The sequence below is a fragment of the Stenella coeruleoalba genome (genome assembly GCF_951394435.1).
Source record: "Stenella coeruleoalba genome assembly, chromosome: 18".
In the NCBI taxonomy this organism is placed as follows: Eukaryota; Metazoa; Chordata; class Mammalia; order Artiodactyla; family Delphinidae; genus Stenella; species Stenella coeruleoalba.
Window position 1 is genome coordinate 66699807 of NC_137164.1, and position 21103 is coordinate 66720909.

Here is a 21103-nt window from a genome sequence, read left to right on the forward strand (position 1 = left end):
CCTAACATCTCTGTGCTCAGTCTTCTCATCTGTAAAAAGACTAATAATAACAGTACCTGCCTCCTGGAATTGGGAGGACTAGCTGAAATAATGTTTAAACAGGTTTAAAACAGTGTCTGACACAAAACGAGGCACTATATAAATATTTTCTATTTTTATTCTTACAGCGGAAAAGAAAGAAAGAAAGCAATTGCCATTACCTTGTTATAAAAAAACAGTGACCAGCCACTCTGCCTCCACGATGATGACAGACATGAGAAAAGAAACTCACCGGGGCTGGGTGGACTTTTATGCTCTGTACGAGCAAGCCTCCCAGAAGACATGAGTGGCTCAGCGCTGTAATGAGGCAGTGACACGAGCTGTGCAAGCTCCTTCTCTGGGGTAAGAGAAGCATGCACTTCCCAAAGATTCCTTCCACCAACCGCTCCACAAAATACGGTGCAACAGCCGGGCCTCAATCGCACAGACTATTCATGTGAACAGAGGTCCCTATGCCTTCAGTAAAGCAAGGCTAGGCCTGCTTTAGGTGCTAAAAAATAGAATGTGTCCTTGCTGGAGCTGATGATGATTTAGGTGTTTTCTGCCTAAGTGGAAAAGGATGGGTGAGATTAACACTCACTGTGCCTAAAAACTACCACGTGAAAAGCATTTCTGAGGAAGGAAGCCCCTCATTCCCCAGACCTTGCTGCCTGAGGAGAGGGAGCGTGTATCTCACTTACCCCTGTATCCACAATGCACTACTCAGTATGTTTGCCAAACCTCAGTACTTATAAATGTGGCTGAATGAACAAACAAACAAATGAAGGGGAAAACCAAAGAGCATAGTGAAGGCTTATGGCTCTGAATCAGTAAAATGTCCTGTTGTTTGTCACCTGGGAATATGTCATCACACAGAGCTTGAAGGAACTTCCTTCCTTTACCACTCAATATTAAAAAAAAAAGAAACTACATATTAAGTATCGTCAACATAATATAATTAATTATTTCTAAAGACTTCTATAGAGATGCAGAAAAACTTTAGAAGAGCTTTATAAGTATAATTTAATTAACTCAATCACAGTCCTCTGAAGTCTTATAGGATATTGACAACAACATGATCATTACCCATAAGCTTAGCCTTCAGGGTTTGTACCTTAATTCGTTTCTGCTATTTCTAGAGTAAATAGAACTTAAGGGAGAAAAGGTTTCTCCAGGTAACGCACTGACTTGTCCAACCAGCAGCCCAGTCTCCTACTCCTTTCTACACTGGTACACATGCTCCTTTCTCATGTGGTCATTTAGCTAATCATTTGTTCTTTAAAATGTTAAAATAAGAACTCAGATTCAGTGTTTAACACTTGAAGATTCCAGAAAATTATAAAAAATTGGGAATCCCCTGGCAGTCCAGTGGTTAGGACTCTGCACTTCCACCGCAGGGGGGCACCGGTTCAATACCGGGCCACGTGGTGAGGCCAATAAATAAAGTTCTGATTGCTGTTTTTTAAAAAAGAAAAAAATCAAAAATAGAAAAGGTGTTTCTGAAAAGATACTTCTTTAAAAATACCTAAGGAGCATACCTAACACGTGAAAACGCAGCTCTCTCCATCTTCACATCTTACAACCTTCAAAATTCGCAAAATAAGACCTGTGCTGCAGTCCTCACCCGCCTCTTGAAAGTAACCCAATGCAAAGGCAACACACAGGACATATACCCCAGCCACTTCTGACTCTCTGAGGCCACACCCTTTTCCTCTAAATTGTTGAGCTGTAACAATTAGAATAAATTATTTCCAGGAATTACGTTAGAGTTTGGGGGGCAAAAATAGGTATTCAAATTCAGTGGGGTAACTAACTTGTAGACACCAAGAATATCCTGATTGTTCCCCTATTAGTCATTCACAACCCACAAAGTCATTTTTCTATAGGGTTGGCAGTGAGCCTGGAGAGGAATGGGGAAAATTCACCATGTACTTCCTCCTGTTTATTGTCACAGTGAAGGGACATGACCTACCAGCATAGGTGCCTGTAAGTTGAACCTTGCAGCCTCTGAAAATCTGTAATGTCCAAACATATACTTCTCTTAGAAACATTGACTTTACCTAGCATGGAACAAGTAGCCACTGCTAAGGGAAACTTAACTGTTGCCCTGGCAGAGGGGAAAGAAACACTGACTTCTGATAGAGGTTTTACAGAAAAAGCACTTCTGTCCAGCATAAGTGCTTTCAGATACGTTTACTAGTACATTCACTGTTAGTCACTCACAGCCCACAAAGCCATTTCTCAATGATTATACATTGCACTAATGGCAAAGAATTGGAAACAAATGGAATCAAATTATGGTACAGCCATTAAAAAGGATGGCATAAATCTATACGTGGTGACAAAGAAAGATATTCTTGATATGTTCTGGGAGAAAATTAATGCATAAATTTATAGTACTATGCATTTTCCAAACACACACAATAAGTTATATTTTTATGTGCACAGGAGAAAGTTTTACACCAAATAATAAATGGCGGGCACTTTTGGAAATTAAAGGTAAGGGCACTTTACATTTCCCTATTTTACACTATTCATATTTCTAATTATATGCATTAATTACTTTTTTGCTTTCTAAACTATGTAATATTTTCCCCAAGGAGTGATTGTGTACGTAACTAAAACCAGCCAAAACTTGATTTCAAAGTAAGTTACTTACATGTAAACATTACAGACTTGGGGATTCTCAACAGGCACACGGGCTACTAACATAATAGTAACGAACAGCACTGCAACACACAGATCTCATGGCTGTGCTGGCATACTTTTAAAAAATCATCTTGGAGAAAAGCTGTATTCCGAGCAGTGTGCTGAATTCTCATTTGTTGTGGGCAGTGAGAATCACAGGTAAGGAGATCTGCCCTGGGCAGAGGCTCTGCTTAAATATCCTTGCTTCTCTTATCTGGTAGTAGCTCTTTTTATCTTGCTTAGTTACCCCAATGGAATAAGAGAAACACCATCAGATAAGAAAAAGCTTCTTGTTGTATCACTGTTGCCTTCCCCTCTCCCTCACACCTCTCTCTGCAGGTGAACGGGCCAGAGCTCTCCATGCTGCCAGAAGCTTCTGGGTCCCCACAAGCACTCCCACCAGGTGCAGCTGCAGCCAGCACAGCCTTATCCATTACAGTGGAAAACGTACTCCCCGTGGAACTGCCTGGAGTGAGATTTGACCTAAACAAATAACTGGGACATAAGCGGCTGATTTTTTGAGCACAAGAAAGAGAAGCAAGTTTTTTAAAAGTCACTTGGGTGGTTAAAAAAAAAAAATCACAGAGCATCTTTCTACAGTGTATTTAATCCTCTGGACAAATATTTCTACACATCTGGAGAATCACTGACAAAAGATTTTTAAGAATATTCACAAGGGAACCCAAACCACACAACTTCCTCCAAGAAATCATAAGCGACATCAGCTGGGAGCTTTAACCGGTTAAATCTATTACTGCATGGAAGCTGCTCAAGCTTCTCAATGGATAAATGAACTATTGTGCTAGCAGAAAGGAATCCAAGATAACGAATAACATCTCTAAACAATGCTGGGAGCGGGGAGGGGGGCCTAAATCTCTCAGATGAAAACCTACAGTGAAAAAGCCCATCACACTTTACTGACTTTCTCAGTTCGTGGTTAGCAACATAATCTTGAAGGCAATACAATATAAGGCAGTCTCACAGGTCAAAGGCAATTTAATCCAAATCAAATCCATTACAGAGAAGTTTAAGTTCAGATTCTTAAAGACATTAATTGAAAATTAGGTTCATTAACCAAACACTTTATAACAGCAAATGAACCTCCGTGTCAAAAAAAAAATCACTATATAAAATTGCTAAGTACAAGTTTAACAATCCCTTTAACAGATCATTTGAAAGGCTCAATTGTCCCCACCACAGGGCATGTTGGTGGTTTTTTGCAGTTTGCTTAAAAAATTATGTGCCTTTATTGTACTAAAGAAATTCCGAGAGAGAAGCACAACCTACTCACTGATGATAACAACAAAACCATTTTTCACATTCCTCCCTTACAAAGTCTACCGAAGCACTTGAATTTAACCAAACTGCTCTGAGTTTAACTAATGTTAAAAATAGAAACTTTTCTATTAACTGGTTCAAAGCTTAGGTTATTTTTTACTTTGCTCAATTCAAGGCAAACCTGTTAAAATGAGTGAGAATACATGTAACTAACTTCAGCAGTTATGTTCCTTAACACTCCCCCCATGTCATCATCATAATTTTCACAATCACATAAACACATAATGTAAATATGTTTTAATTTTGCAAAAGACGTCTTTCAATCCTATAAAAGGCAATTACAATGTGCCTCTTGGGTTTACGTTTGACAACAGTGCAGCTAGGTGAGACATGAACAATACACAGTTGTTCTATACAAAGGAGCCTCCTGGAAACCACATTCACCCACGAAACGTCAACATATCTTTCCTCCCAAAGAAGAATCAAAGTGGAACTGAAGTCAATCTACAGGAGGAAACAGAGAAGACAGTTCGCCAGAAACAGGCAAGGCAAGTTTAAAATCAAACCAGAGAGCCAGAGGCCCCGAGCATGCACACGCAATAAAAGCACTGCGTGGAGAAGACAGCAGAAGCCCCGTGGATGGGGCCCTCTTACCAGCACTGGCCCTGGGCTCTCTGCTTCCACTTCTCCCTGGGCTGCATCCTTGCACTGCAGGGGGGACTCGATCACCAGCTCCTTTTTGACATTTCTACTACTTGTCCTGAATTTATCAGCCTGCATCCTCGGCTGAAAACACAAGTCAGAAAGTCTGGCAACTGGGACAGCTGCGAGTCCTTGGCTGTGCAAGGCACCAGCATGCCAGGGGCCTGAGGACAGAAAGGAAGCTGACCTCCCAGGCACAAGTGGTCAGCCCTGCCGGCTGGGTCTGCAGAGCCCGCTAGGGTGGGAGGGCCAGCCTCCAGGGGTGTTACTACTGCTCGGAAAATGGGAGGTTCCCACTCATCGGCCAAAGGAAAACAAACCCCAAACTGCACAATGCACAGTGCACTGCCTCTTCGATAAAGGCCGGCCTCATCGTGCCTGCTCCACGCAGCGTGGGCCACATCGACCCGAATCAGAATAGTGCTGTGTTGAAAAGAAAACCAGTCACAGTTAGACTCCTTCGTAATTACTTCAAATCCGGAGCTGAAGAGAAGCTAGGTCATCTGGCTGTTCTAAAATTCTTAGTTTTCGGATGCTTTCCTTCGTGTTATGGCTCAACACCAAATGCCTGGCTGATGATCAAAGCAGGGAGGTGCAAACACCAAGGGGTTCCTGTAGCCGGCACCTCATGCGTGCAGATGTAAGTGAAGAGTTTCTCCCTGCACGACAGCCCGCGGCACGCAAACTTAATTTACCCACTATTTTATAGTAGATAAAAGAGGAGGTCATCACACATTTTCACAAGATACCACATGTCACAGTAAATTAAACAAAATACTACTTTAAATCCATCAATATGTATGTGAGTACCAATTTTAATAAGTCTGGTACTAGGTACTGAGAGGATCACAGTAAAAATATAAGGCAGAGTAGAGTGTCTCTCCCTTCCGGGAGTGTCAGAGCAAGTTGAGAAGGCAAGATTAATAGACATCATAAATAACAGATTCATACAATTAATAGAGATTTACACAAAAGCACAGGAAAGTAGATGGGTCACCATCCCATGGTTCAATGGTGATAGCACTTAAAATGTGTTTTCCCAAAAGCCTGCTATTTTAATCATTTCTTCAAATTACTAGTGAAGTAACTTTTAAATCATCTCAGGAAAAACCAAAACAAAAGTGTTAAGGGATTTATTAATAAACTACATGGAAAATGCACATTAAGATGGGATTAAATATTAATCTGTACTTCCTGGGATGCTGCAGATTTTCTCCCAATTAGTTATTCTTCTTGTTTCACTGAGACTGGGGAGAATTTAGCAAGAGTAATAATAGAAGTAGAAGTAAACAATGGAACGAGGTATCACTTAACAACAAGAGGTGCCACAAGGTATACAGGTGTATCTATCCAGGAAAATACAGAAACTATCACTAAGGTATAGGTACAAGTCTCTTCCTCTCCCGGTCAAGTGACTGAGGCTGAGAGGGCTCCGAGGGGGCACTGGCGGAGCCAAGATGGCGCCCTATGTCCACACGTTCTTCTTCCCACCAGGGCCCGCCGAGGTCACCCCAGTCTCTGTCACTCAAACATCAGGAATCTTTCTGAGTGTGGATACTATTGGGTAATGAGTCACAAGGGTTCTACGAGTCCATTAAAAAAAATCAGTAGTTTCTATAATATTTTTTTAAACTACCCAATTTCTCAACCTTGGGTAATCTTTCAGGGTAATATAAACTCACCAAGTCTGTGTTCCAAAATAATACAATCTATGGATTTTTAAAATCTATCTTTGGGGAGGGGACTTCCCTGGCAGTCCAGTGATTCAGACTCCATGCTTCCACTGCAGGGAGCACAGGTTCGATCCCTGGGCTGGGAACTAAGATCCCACATGCAGCACAGTATATCCAAAACAACCAAACAAAAAAACCCACAACAACAAAATTAAAAAGAGAAAACAAAAAAATTGTTTTTAAATCTTTCAAAAGTTACAAGAGGATAGAAAAAAAACCCAAAGAGCCTGTAACATAAATATAGATTTGAAATAAGTTAAATCAAAACTTAGAAATGTTCTATAAATCAGAGGAGGCAAGCCATAAGCACTAAACAGACAAACTGAGCCCTAGTAAAGCACAACACAACCAACAGTTGGAAAACCTTTTCAAAATGGCTCGAGAAGTTCTAAAAAGCCCAATTCTTCCTCAAATCCCCATCATCATTAAGCCAGCAGAAGTTCTAGACTTTAAGGAGAGAACTGCTCTCCTATTTATTGGGTCAAAATACTCTGACATTCTGTAAGTAATGAGAAGGAATTTAAAAGGTTATTTATTTTATGAACACTGTAAGTGCTCACTGTGTCCCAAACCCTGCAGAGGTAATGTATTTAATCTTTATAACAACCCTATGAAGTAGGTAACATGATTATTCCCATTTTACAGATGAGGAAACTGATGGGCAGAGAGGTTACGTATGTGCAGAAGGTCACACACTGCATTGGCAGTATGGATGCAGTGTACACACTCTTCACCATGATGCTATGGTGAACCAGTTTTCTATTCCAACGATGCCAACAGCTAAAAAGCACAAATAGGTAAAAGCTACTGATCAACGATTAAAGATAAAGGCAGCATCTGGGTTTAATTCAATCAAGGTAATTTCCGTGAAGAGGTAAAACTGTAAAAATGGCATAGCACAGCGCCTAATACATATGTAGGTATTTATTTAATGGTAATTACTATTGCTGCTGTTGCTATTCCAACAGCAGAAGAAATTAACCTTAGTCTTAAATTCAGGACTTTGGCTGTGTGATCTAAAACGAGAACTCCGCCTACTGTGTTGCTACAACACATCACAAAGCGCTTAGGCAATTTAAAATCCACTGCTCTTCCCTCTTTGCGGCTTGATTGTGACAACAGCCTTCAAACAGTTGTCTTGATCCCCCTGTGTGCATGCCATGAGCATCTTCTTCTTTAAGTTTTTCTATACTTTTCAAAACTTTAGCCATGAATTTACATTTCTTTTGTAATCAAGGAAAAAACTCTGAATTGGCTCTGAGCTTCCAGGTAGCCAAGACAGAAAGGCAAACATAATCAGTTCCATAATTCATATCATCAAAACGAAAAAACATACCAAGCTGTAAGGCAAGTAAATTTTTTGAAGTTTCTCACACAGAGAGTTACAGAAAAGAGAACTGATGAATGTCTAGACAAGGTTCTCAACATGTTTATAGGAAATGCAGCAGCAAAATTCACACAGCTTTCTCACCACCACCTCAGAGCATTATACCGAAATCCCAGATAAAGGAAAGCAGTTGTGAGAGCAAGACATTGGTCTAGCCTGTCACCTTCGAGTGGGTCCACTTTTTAAGAAAGAAGGAAATTCTCAGGACCTAGAGGAATGGAGATACTACTGTCACCAATCCTGCCACCTAACTTCTCAGGCAATGTAAGGGGCCCTTGTTCGATTCTGCTCATTGAAGACAGACCAACACTTTAGAAGTCTGCCTGTCAAGGGGAGTCACACAGTACAGAATTTAGCATCCGAACCTAAACCAACAAGTAGGATGTGGTTTCTCTAAGGGATTCATGAGATCGATGTCTGAGGACATGAGAATGACACCTGGTCACAGCAGCCACAAGAGGAAATGCCATCTTAGAAGGACAGGAAGTATGTGGTCAAGTTCTACTTTACAACATTTCAAACAACAAGGCATAGGCTGGACCTCTGGATTCAAATCCACAAACATTCACCAAGCTCCTAACTCTAGCGACCTCAAGTTCTTTCACACACTAACCACTTTAACTCTTAAAATAACAAATACGTCTATCAACATGCATTAAGAGTATAGAGTTTTACTGTTAAAACAGAATGGAGTAAAAACCATGGGAAAGTAGGAACATTTCAGAGACAAGATGAAATGGATGTTTCTGTATATGGGTTTCAGCTCTCAGATTTTGATATACATACAAATTATTATACAGGTTGGGTACAAAAAAAACATGAAGACTTTACAGGAAATTTAAGGAATTTTCCAAGGGTAATTTTTTACTATAAGGAAGGCTAACTTTAGACTCCAAAGCCCCCATCTTCCTCCTCCCACCGTAAGATGAAGTTCCATCACATTCTGAAAAGCAAGAAGTTGAATAAAGGACCCTTTCCCCCAGAGGACATCTCAAGACCCTGTTTACATGCCACCTTCCCTCTGAAACTCCCTGGATCCTCCTGGCCAGACTGAATTAGCTCCTCTTCTGATGCCATCTGGGCATTAGTTTCATTTACCTCCAATCTTGGAGCTTTTCACAGTCTACCTTTTACTAAGTTCGTATGTGCCGCACTCTTCAGTGAGACTGTAAATTCATGGGGGCGGGGACTGTATCTTAACCACCTCTGAGTCCCCAGTGTCTGAGGTACTGCAAGCATTCAAAACATACTGGCTGAATTGAACTCTTATGGCAGATTTATGTCACCGTTATCTTTAGCCCTAAAGTGCAATTTGGTGGTTGTAAAGTTATGCAAATATTTTCATTTGTTAATGACCCAAATTAAGGCAGCAGCATTCAACTGTTCATAAACTGAAACCCAACGGATCATTTACTAATAATTAAAATGCTCCTTTCTCCCAGCTAAGAAAATGTTATTCTGCAAAACTTGCTAGACATTTTTAAAGACAAAGGTATCCTTGGAAACAGTGTAAGTGAACCTTTAAGAAGTACAAATAAACTTGTTTTTAGCAATGAATTATATAAAAATTCAAAATGCATTTTGCTGTACTAGTAACTATATAAACAATGACTGTGCAAGGAATAAATGTCAATTAACTCAACAGAATTTTTTTACTCTCCTATTAGAGGTTCTTGGCATATCAGGAGGATATTTAAAATATAACAATTAACTTTAAAGGCATATATATATATATATATATATGCCTTTAAAGTATATGTAAAGTATATTTGAATAAATAAAGTGTACTCTACTTTGAAGTAGATAAATACATATTAGATATACTCCAAAGTAATCATTCCTTTTCTCTTTTGTGGGAAAATGTGAAACAGTAAGAAAAAATTATTAAGAAAAATTGCAAAAAGGAGCAAATGACTGAAGATTTTCCACAGTGTATGGGTCAGCTTGCTAGCCAGAGAAAAGAAAAGGTGTTGGGAATATGATCTGTCCCTCTGAGAAAACAAAAATATGGTACACAGAAGTAGCAGAACAGAGTACAGGACAAGATTGGAGGCAATGGGTGCAGGGAGCAAAGTGCTAAATAGTCAGTAACAGTACAGGAGGGATATGGTGACAAAAATGCAGGACAGATGTGGGGACAGGTAGAGGTGGGAGGGGAGAGGAGAGAGGGTTTCTATACCAGACCCCTGGGGCCTCTTAGAAGAGTTAATATCAAAAGTACATTCTGATATAAAGTCTGATGCTCACCTCAGTGACTTCTGTCATTAGAGATTTAATCAGATAATCACAGAAACGAGATACACATCATCATCTAGCCTAGTGTTTCTTAGCCTGGAATCCAATGCTGAACTTGGGAGGAAAGTAGTCCACGAACCCTCTAAAATTACATCCAAAATTTTGTGTTCCTGTAATTTCTGAGGAGAGAAGCCCCTAGAGTTTACCTAGTTCTTAGAGAAGGGACCAAGGGAAGACCCTCCACTTACAGAATAAGATAACGGGTCCAGAGGGACCAGCCAGAGTCAACCAAAGGTTTAAGATACAAAGCTCTTCACTTTAGCAGGTTCAAATTCAATTTAAGTAGAGATAAAGCAATTTAAATGGTTTAAGTGGTTAAATAAACAGACCATTAGATGGCAATCAGCAGTGTCAACACCTGCAGTCTTACTCATTTGCTGATTGACGGCCAAGTCAGCAAATGAGTCATCAGATGAAGCCTAATGCCCAGGGGACACCCAAAGGCCAACACAGTAAACCTCCAAACAGAGCAAATAATAGAAGCAATAAAAGTTATGCTTTTTGAGAACTTTTAATGACATTGAGGAAATGCCCACAATTATACACATATACAAGACTGAAAACAACAGCAACGACAAAATGTGACTGCTGGTTACTTCTGGTATGTAACATTATTAGTGATTTTATTTTTCTCACTCTTGTTTTCCAGATTTTCTTCAAAAGCACTTATCACTTCTAGAGTTAGAAATAAACAAGTATGCTGTATTACAAGGTAATGGCATAGAGAAAGCTCACACTGAGGTTTCAGCCCCACTATACTGCTCAACAGCTGTGTGCTCTTAGAGAAGTCACTTCACCTCTCTGGGTCCCACACACTTTACCTGTAAAACAACAGAGAACTTAACACCAAAAGATCTTTCCAGCTCTACATGTCTATAATATTAACCGTTAAAACTTCCCCTATTGATGGCATTTGGGGAGAAATAAACCATCCAAATGGAATGTTAAACATTTCAAAATCATATTGCCCTACTACACACAGAAGAAAAACACAAAGACTAAAAGGTAGATATATGTCTAAACATGTCAGATCCTCATTTCCAACAGAGCTGGGGCAGAGCTGACAGGCTGGCAGAGGACAAGAACTATAGGATGTTCTATTGGTGAAGAAGCAGGAAGGGGAGGCCTGCTGCCCTCTCTCCCCAGGGGGGGTGAGCCCACAGGGCTGGGACAGTGGCGGACAGGCCCTAAAGAAGGCTCTGTTTTCAGATGAGGAAAGTAAGATGGGCAGAGTCCTCCCATTTCTACTGGCTGCTCTCTGGTACCGGCTGTGGGAATCTAGAACAGCGACTTCACCATCTGGGGGCCCAGTTCCCTCACCTGGAAAACAAGGATCAGAAAGTCCACCATTATTATCCTAGCTAGATATTGTTCACTCCCAAGACCCAGGTGGATAATGGACGTGTCCCACCACGTGGAGGAACGCTGCCTCCAACAGCTGTGAATGATCTAGAAGCTTCTCAGTAAAGACAGCCTTTCCCACCCGCAGCATCCCCTTTTCCTGCCTCCATTCTTGCACAGCCCCCATCACCATCTGGCACTCTATATTCTGTTTTCCTTATTTGTTTAGTGTCTGTCTAACTCCAATTTAAAAACAGAAGAAGCTCTGTGAAGACAGAGGTTTTTGTCTATCTTGTTTACTGTTCTATTCCCAGGTCCTAGAAGAGGGTAGGTGCTCAAAACACATTTATTGGATGAATCTACTAAAGGGTCGGGAACCCCTCAGTCTGGATATAGAGCTCTTACACTGCATACCCACAGTTTTTCTGTGAACTATTTATTTTAGTCACTATAATGATAATTCGCAGCCAGCAGTGTCAATGATTTGTTTCAGAGATGGAAATTTACAAAGCCAAGAAAAACATAATGTGCCTGGGATTCCTCTCAGGAAATGAAACTCCCGGCCTGAGCTACCAAAGCCGGGCCTGTTGCAGCCTCAACCTTGACTGGAGCATGTGTTATCTCCCCTCGGCAGCTTTGAGCCCTGGGAGGGGGGACGGCTATGTACTGTGTACACAGTAAGTAATCCATAAATGTTTGCTTATAGAAACAAAGGATGAAACTGCCTCACCTTGGTTTGATTTATCACAAACTCAAGCATCAAGGGAGTTCACACGAAGTTGAATTTTCTAACTTTCCTCACCACGTGACAAATACTGAGGTGAAGGGCCAGAGAATGCATGCTTGGTAAGAAAAAAATAATCAAAACCTTTTTTGAAAGCACTGAAGTTTTTCTTTCAAATGCCTTATTTGGTTATAAATGGAAGACAAATGTCCACTCTTTCACTTCTCCCCATATCCACCTCTCAAAACAACATAAGGAAAAACACGAATAACCACGCCCCAGGTTTACAGGTTTCATTAAAATATTTGTGTATGTTAATTTACTTAAAGCATGTTCCATCAGTGTTTATAAGGCGCAAAGCCGGGGGACCATCTTGATGCCTGCATCTCTAGACGACAGAGATGGGACAAGCAGGAAGAGGTCACAGGGCTCTGATTACTCCCAGGTATCACAGTTCATGGCCATCAGCTCCCTAACAAGGGGGAAGGAGAGAGAACGGGTCCAGCCAACACTGCACACCTACTTCTGCAAAAAGGAAAACACTCCCAGGCTGCAAGGGGCAAACCCACCATGAGGAAACTTCGCAAAGGGGGTGTGGAGTCTCCTCCAGAAGATCTGGCCAAATGTAGCCTGCATTTAGAAGACAATGATCATTTACAATCATACCGGTTCCCTAACAATAATTGGGAAGTCCCCTCTTTTAAAAAGCAGTAGATTATGTCCCTTCCATAAGATAAACTCATCAGCAGCCAGGATGATGTGTCCTTCTCATCCTGCTGCCTAAATGAGGGCCCTCCCTCCAAGCTCATTGTGACTGGTTTCCTTTGTGAAATTAAGATACTGACAAGGAATAGAAAATAAAGCCGACAGTTTTAGGGGGCTCAAATGTTATTCCTGGACAATACATCCTGACAAGTCAAAGCTTCCCCCCCGAGTGCTTGTAAAAATACATAACTAAACTAAATGAATTTTTCATAGATAAGCTACAAATAAAGGTGACCAGAGGTGGAGATACAAACAAGGCAGGTGGGGAGGGCAAATGTCAAAGGAAGGCAGGCCATCAGAGCTTCTCTTCACTGCCAAATCAACACACACACATCACACAACTCAGAAACCAACAGTGGTGGTGGTGGTGATGGAGCTGCAGCATCTCTGGTCCTGTACTGAAGGTTGAACAGTCCAGTGTTACTTCTGTCACATTTCTAAAGTATTACACATGCAACACAATGGACTTCAGCGTTCCCCTCCCACACAAGGGAAAAAACTCTTCTTCCAGGAAAAACATAGTTAAAAGAGAGAGGTGGAAAAAAAAAAAAAGAGAGCAAGAGAGAGACATGTTTAATCAAGCTCTGAAAAGTGCAACACCAGGGGCCTTTCCACAAAAGGGGACCAGGTCTTCAAGTCCCTCTGTCGATTCGAAAATAGCAGGTTAAATAAATACAAAATAAATGAGTCTTCCAAAGTTGTATGAAGCATTCAGGAACCTTCCAGGCATACACTTCAATTTATGCTTTGCCAAGACCTAAATCTAGAAGTCAATAATTATTTATTTATTTAGGTAACTGTCACACAGGAATTTCAACACAGAAGGGGAGCGAAAAGGGAAGAGAATGAGTGGCTTGGGGTCTGGCAGAGATGGGCAAGGAAACCATTCCCAAGTCCCTACTATGTGCTAGGCTTTCAACATACATACTCATTTAATTCATTTCAATTTAACCGTTACAATAATTACACTATATGGAGGTATTTTTGTTTATAGAAACTGGTGTTCTTATAAATTAACTAACATACCCTAAGTTGACATAGTTGCTGTGCTTTGGAGCTATGCTTCAAAATTAATTTTAAACCTAGTAATTAAGTAGGTCGGAATATTTTATGGTTTTTTTTAAATAAATTTATTTATTTATTTTTGGCTGCGTTGGGTCTTCATTGCTGCGCACAGGGTTTCTCTAGTTGCGGTGAGCAGGGGCTTCTTTTCGTTGTGGTGCACAGGCTTCTCATTGTGGTGGCTTCTCTTGTTTCACAGCTCAGGCTCTAAGCATGTGGCTTCAGTAGTTGTGGCACGTGGGCTCAGTAGTTGTGGCTCGTGGGCTCTAGAGCACAGGCTCAGTAGATGTGGCGCCTGGGCTTAGTTGCTCTGTGGCATGTGAGATCTTCCCAGACCAGGGCTCGAACCCGTGTCCCCTGCACTGGCAGGCGGATTCTCAACCACTGTGCCACCAGGGAAGCCCCTAAGTTTTATTTCAAACATAATTTTACCTCCCTTTCAAATATGTATCTCCTTAAGGGAGCCACGGAAAATACTGGAGAGTTTTCTGAGGCCTGAAAATATTAGAATGGAAGATAACAGGAAGTGAAAACTGAAATGCTATGTTAACAGCAGTTGTGTCTGAAATATGGAACAAAGGCTTTCATCTTCCCTACTTTCTACTTATCTATACTTTTTAGACTTTCTTTAATAAGCATGAATTACTTTAAACTAAGCACATTATTTAAACCTTCTAAAGCCATTTATTACCATTTGGGAAACTTTTTAAATTATGTCTAAAAAGTAGCTAATGCATATATAATACTTCCTCCATGGCCGGGACTGGGATAGGTTAAGTGAGGCACTCAACTGAGGAACAGAATTTAAGACAGCACTAAAAACTCAGTAATCAAGATACATAAAATTTAATGAAATACTAAATCAAAGTTAATACCCAAAAAAAGCCATGACAGACAAATCAAAACTTGAAATAAAGATAAGATCAGTACTACTGATTGTTTTTTCTTTTTGCTTCAGGCTCCAATACAGCTCTGCTCAGCATGGGCTTACTCTGTGCCTGGCACTATGATAAGCAGTATATTTAGTCCTCCACCAACCCTTATTTTACAGATGAGAAAACCAAGGCATGGAAGTTAGGGAATTAGTCCAAGGTCACAGAGGTGCTCTGCGGTAAAACAATTTTAAAAAGATTAATAAGAGGTCATTTTTACTTGCCTTGACCATAAAGATAAAATCAGCATCTATTTTTAAAACTGGTCTACAAGTGACCAGATCTTCAGATTATCATCCACAACTTGAAAGATTTAAAACTGAAGCTCAACATAAGTGCCTCTTCCTTAGAAGACTAGGTGAATACAGGGGCAATTTGGGCAAAGGACCAAAACCTCACTCTCTTGAAACCTTTTTTATTTTGTTGTTCACACATAGGTGAAACCTCCTAATAGTTCAAAGTAGGGAACAGACTAGATGGAAATAGGGGGAAGTAGGGAAGGTAGATGGAAATGTGAGGGCAAAGACTTTCCTTCCATTTTAATCCCCCAAAGGAAGGCAGGAAGGAAGAAACAAACAGTATAACCTGGAGATCCAGCTCCCAGGGCAGGACAGTCTCTCCATGTGCTAAGCCGTGCAACCCTTCAACCCACAGCCTGCCAGGCTGATGCAGCACACAGACCCACTGTGGTCCCCCCTGCCCTCCTCACCAACCCCATCCCAAGTCTTATGCACAAGGACTACTGACTGTTTTGCCTCCTCATGCGTCACCTTCATGCCTCCAGAAATGCTGTCTGTCAATCTGGAATGTTCCCCTACCACCTCCTGATCTTAACCTGTCAAATGCCTGCTCGCCTCTATATTATACAGATCCAAGACCCCACCCAGAACTTCTGAATTGAAACCTTGAGCTGAGACCCAGGGATCTATAGTTTTCACAGCTCCGCAGGTGATAACTATGCTGCAGGCTTTCACCTAAGTCTGAGAATCACTGATCTTAATTCAATAACGTAAAAGGTATAGGAGGAACACCCACAATGTTTAAGCCCAGATCCAATACAAGGAAACATGTAGAGTATGGGGATGAGGCCAAAACCTTTACTTATCCTCCAGGGGATGAACACACACCTTAGCCTAACTGAAACACCATGGCAGGTTTCCACTCATTAGTGACTGATCAATTCTATTTAGCTGCACTTTTTGGAAAAACACAACTTTGTGGGTGGGCTCTTCCACCAGAATCACCCTTCACCCACTTTCCTTGCTCCTTCTTCCCCGACCCCTGCCAAAATAAAATGCCTTTCAATTTCAATCCAATAAGAAAAGATCTACAGAGCAGGACAAGCTTCACACATCTCTCAAATTATTTTTGGTATGATCACATACTGAAACAGGCGCTTAGCAGTATACTTTCCTGAGAAGAATATAGAACAAAACCAACCCTAGGGTTTTGTTGCCTAGAATCCCTTCACAAACACCTTGTTTGCCAGCTGATTTACAAGCTCTTATCCAAGTTCGAATTTGTGACCATTATGGTGGCTACCTAAAAGCAATGAAGCAATCTGTTTAGAGAAAGGCCACATGCATTTCTAAGGATTTCCTCTCTTCCTGCCATAAGAGGAATAAGATGCCAAAGTGACATCCTCCATATGTATCCTCCACACTGCAATTAGCCCAGTAATGAAAAAAAATACCCCTAATCCAATATTACAGTCTAATGTACTATTTTCCTTTTAAATAGAATCTCAGGTGTGTACATTGGACTGATAAACATGAGCTTTCCTAGTTCCTGATTTAAAACTTAAAAAAATGGTAAAACAAAAAATCTTAAACAAGTTTTGTTTAGCAGCATTTTTAAACTGAGACTATGTTAACACTTTCCCTAGCATGTCATTTTGAAATAACGGCAGCATATACTAAAATATGTGTTCATTCATTTGGGGGAAAACACAGGACTTCAGATTTATTGCAATAGAGTTAAATCAACTATAAGTGTCAGCAGACCCATCTCGCCGGAGCTGATGTGCCACCTCAAAGTCTCCACTTGTCTCAGGGACATATGCTCATCAAATGAGGACAACAAACCATCTGATGGTCAAGTTCTTTCAGCTCAAACTTTCTGCAATTAACTACTAAGTATTAGCACCACAGCTAATTAGGCTTATTTTATTCTTCTACTGTGACACTAATTTTGTTATACCCTGTGCAAGCCAGCACTTATCACAAAAGAGAACTTGTTAGGAACTTTCATTAGAGTAGTTAAAAGAGCCAAGAGGAATGCTCTCCCATATTTACTCATTAATCCATTCATGATTTAGTGGATTCACACATTAAGTCTCCTGCCCACCTCAATCACTCACAAGCATTTCTTAACCACAGGGCACTGTGCAAGGACGGAGAGGTAAGGAACACACAGTCCAGCGGGGGAGTGAAGATGGGGGGATGCAAATGAGTAACGTACATACCACGTGTGGCAGCGACTGGCCAGAACAGTGCTGTCCACTGAAGTAGCCACTAGTCACACGGGGCTATTGAGCATTTGACATTTGGTTAGTCAAACGGAAATAAGTTCTAAGTGTAAATTTCAAAGGATTTGGATGAAAAAAGAAGAATGTAAAATATCTTATTCATAATTTTTTATTGCTTACATGCTGAATAATACTTTGAATATACTGGATTAAGTTAAATATATTATTATAAAATTAATTTCATCTGTTTCCTTTTAATTTTTTTAATACAGCTACTAGAAAATGTAAAATGACAGATATGGCTGGCATCGTATTGTTATTGGACAGAGCTGGGCTAGATGCTCCCCAGTACTGTTTCTTCTTCCTGGGTAGAAAGAAAGACCACCTTTTCCAATCTGCTTGGCAGTTAGGCTGAAACTATGTGATTGTATGCTGGCCAAGGAACATAAGAAAAATGAGGTAGCAAACTCTAGGTGCAGTTGTAAAACAAGGTGCACAACTGTCCCAGCTCTCTCTCTCTCTCTCTTTGATGGGCCCACTGAAAGCAGAGACTCCACAGGCAGCTCTGAGGAAGTCCTAGGTAAGGGAGAAGCCACAGATGTACGGAAACTAGATTCCTGAATCATCACGTGGAAGACCACTCAAGGTATACCCAATGAGATCTTGTCACAAGCGAGAAATAAACCTGGTGACCTACTGTCATTTGGTTACAGCAGTTAGCCTACCCTGACTAATTAACACGCTAAGAAAAAGTACCTCACGAGACAGATGACTACCTGCTCAAGAACTCTCAGGATAAGCTTCAGAGATGAGGCGCCACGCGAAAAGGTGACTAAACATGGTGGTTCTCAAACTCCATCATGTCAGAATTACTCAGAGAGCTTGTTAAGACGAAGACTGCTGGATCCTCTTCCAATCCTCTCTAGGATGATCCAGCTAGGGAGGGAGGTCTGTGTGAGAGCGCTAGCCCTCTAAGGACACAGGGTCTCCCCCAAGACCTTCCTCTGAGCTGCTGTCAGTCTCCCTTCCCCCAATCCTCCAATGCAGGAGGCCTGGAGGGCCGGTGAGAATCTGTAGCTCTAACACGCTCCCAGGTGTGCTGACGTTGCTCGTCTAGGCAGCACACAGCACACTTTGAAAACCAACGTCTTTAAAGAATAAGATTTGTCAAGCAGTGAACCGAACAAAAGGCATTCAGGGCAAAAGGAACTACTATCCAGAAAGGTTTGGAGGGTTGGAAGAGCACGGTGTGTTTGGGGAGCAGCAAGATTTTCAGTGAAGAAGCGTCACAGGTCCTGGGAAAGGAGTAAGGGGGAGAAAAAGCCAGAGAAATGCAGACTTGTATTCAGCAGTCAAGAGTTTGAATTCTGCCTGAGTCCTCAGTGAGAACCTTAAAGCAGAGCTTTCCTTTCCACAGCATAGGTAGCAATAAAAATAATTACTCTAAAGCCAATATGAATGTCTGCTAATACTTCAACTACCTGCAAAATTCCTGGGAAATGACAGGGGTAGAGTATGGTGATTTATTCATTATGGACAACTGTGAGACTCCAAAATTGTAATTCTTGGATGAACCACCCCTTTATTATAATCTTGTTATGTGACCTGAGAAACGATTTAACTGCCATGTAATTGCTGTGTTTGTGCTATAAGCAGAGTAACACCTGCCTTCAGTGTACTTTTACAGAAACTTTTGGGAAATTAGATATGGAAATTTTAAAAATTTGCTCCTAGGAAAAGATATATAATTCACATGCAAAGAGTGTCTATTATTTTAACCAGGTGCTACTCAACCTGGTGAGATACAAATGGCTAGCTGTCTTGGAGAGAAGCAACCAGAACTGACAAACACCACGGCAGAGGACAGATGGGCCTGTGCTGGGTTACGGAAGGCAGGGAGTATGAGGAACAGGACTTCACTAGGAGCCCCTTCCAGGGGCACAGATCTAAGCGCCCTACTTGCCACTACTCGGGACACACACACACACAACAGTTCCCAACTCACTCAATATTAGTGCCCTCTGAATAGGGCAGTGAGACAGATAACCTCTAAAATCACTGTTAACAATATTCTACGAAATCATAATCTAATTTATGACTATACCAAATTTCCAACCCTACCACAATTGTTTATTCACACAGGCAACATAGTTTTTAAAAATTAAATGGTGAAAATAGATTTCTAGGTGCAAGATGCTGAAACAGGCATGCTGTCTGTGCTGTATCCAAATGAACGCTGGGGAAAATAGTGTTTTTCTTTCTCTCAGTAGAAGGAGAAAGACTTCTATTTGAGCTAAACATATTCTTTGCTCAAATACAAATGGCCCCTTTGTGATCTAATGGTCCCTTAGTTATCATTTGAGGGAGGGGGGAAGTGATTTAAAATAGTTTGTTAAAAAACAGTTTATTAAATGTTTTCTCTCACAGTAGTTAGAATTAGATTAATAATACATGGAATTTGCTTATGTCAAAAATTCAAGGAGGGGCTTCCCTGGTGGCGCAGTGGTTAGGAGTCTGCCTGCCCATGCAGAGGACGCAGGTTCGTGCCCCAGTCCGGGAAGATCCCGCGTGCCGCGGAGCAGCTGGGCCCGTGAGCCATGGCCGCTGAGCCTGCGCGTCCGGAGCCTGTGCTCCGCAACGGGAGAGGCCACAACAGTGAGGGGCCCGCGTACGGCAAAAAAAAAAAAAAAAAAAAAAAAAAAAAAACAAATTCAAGGAGCAAACTGGTTTTACACTAAAGAGAAAAAAATTATATCCCTTTCAGCAATATAACCTTAATATAGTCAAGCTGCAATATGAGAAGATACCCTTTCGATATCCTTCACTCACACACAACTTTGTCAAAGAAATTTCGCATATATTATCAATTTCTTTTATCAGGGCACTGTCATAGGTTTCCAACATTTATTTTGCCAAGCAATAATGCTAAAACACAAAACCCAAACAAACAAACTAAAAACAGATAACATTAATCACTACCATTGTTTCATATAGAAAGGTTATTAAAACATATACACACAAACATACTTGCCACCAGGAATGCCAATCTTACATTTTTTTCTTAAAAGCTTTTAAATCTTTAAGAGCTCACTACATTCCCTTATTTTTCTCACTTGCACACAGATCAGAAAGAGCTTTGTCATGGTTTGAGGACCAGCATTTGAGAACCTAGGAGGGAGGCAATCAAATGCTCACAGGAGTTGATGAGTGATCACCTAGCTCCCTGCAAAGGTGGGTTTGAGTTGGCTCTTAAGGTATAATTAAGGGAGCTTCCAGGTTGGTAAATATGTGGAGATTCAGGGAGAGTGGTGTGACTGGAGAGAGCATTGAAGCTCTTTCCCCATACCTCACCCTATGCATCCCTTCCATCTGGCTGGGCCTGAGATCAGATGCCAGAAAGGACCAAGCCAAATATTGCTGACACTACTCCTGCTTTTGGAATCTGACAAAAATATACAAGCCTGCAACCCTGAGTGGCCTCGCCCTGGGAGACTTTTTCATACAACATGATGATGGACTGGATAGTTATTAATGACTGAATGAGATTCTAGTAATGTGCCAGTATCTTTTGACCTTTATGATTGTTTTGCTGTAAGAGTTCCTTGTTTGAAGACCAGGGGGCGGGCTGTGATACTGTGATTTATAATAAGAAATACATATTTGGTCTTTGTCCCATTTCTGGCACAGAGCTCCTAACAAAATAAGAAGAAT

The 21103-nt window shown here is 41.0% G+C and overlaps 1 protein-coding gene across 19 annotated transcripts in view; it reads right to left on the reverse strand.

Annotated features, from left to right (window-relative positions):
• DOCK9 (dedicator of cytokinesis 9) overlaps positions 1–21103 on the reverse strand; it is a 297694-nt gene that overhangs the window by 184429 nt on the left and 92162 nt on the right. For 8 of the 19 annotated variants that reach the window (XM_079902756.1, XM_079902753.1, XM_079902755.1 and 5 more), the window contains exon 1: positions 4639–4805. The exons of 6 other annotated variants lie outside the window; for them this stretch is intronic. In XM_079902756.1, coding sequence (XP_079758882.1) covers positions 4639–4764 — 126 coding nt within the window. In that variant the 5' untranslated portion in view covers positions 4765–4805. Of the gene's footprint in view, positions 1–4638; positions 5515–21103 lie in introns of those variants that run through there. 5 more of the 19 variants (XM_079902765.1, XM_079902766.1, XM_079902763.1 and 2 more) reach the window with 2 other exon arrangements.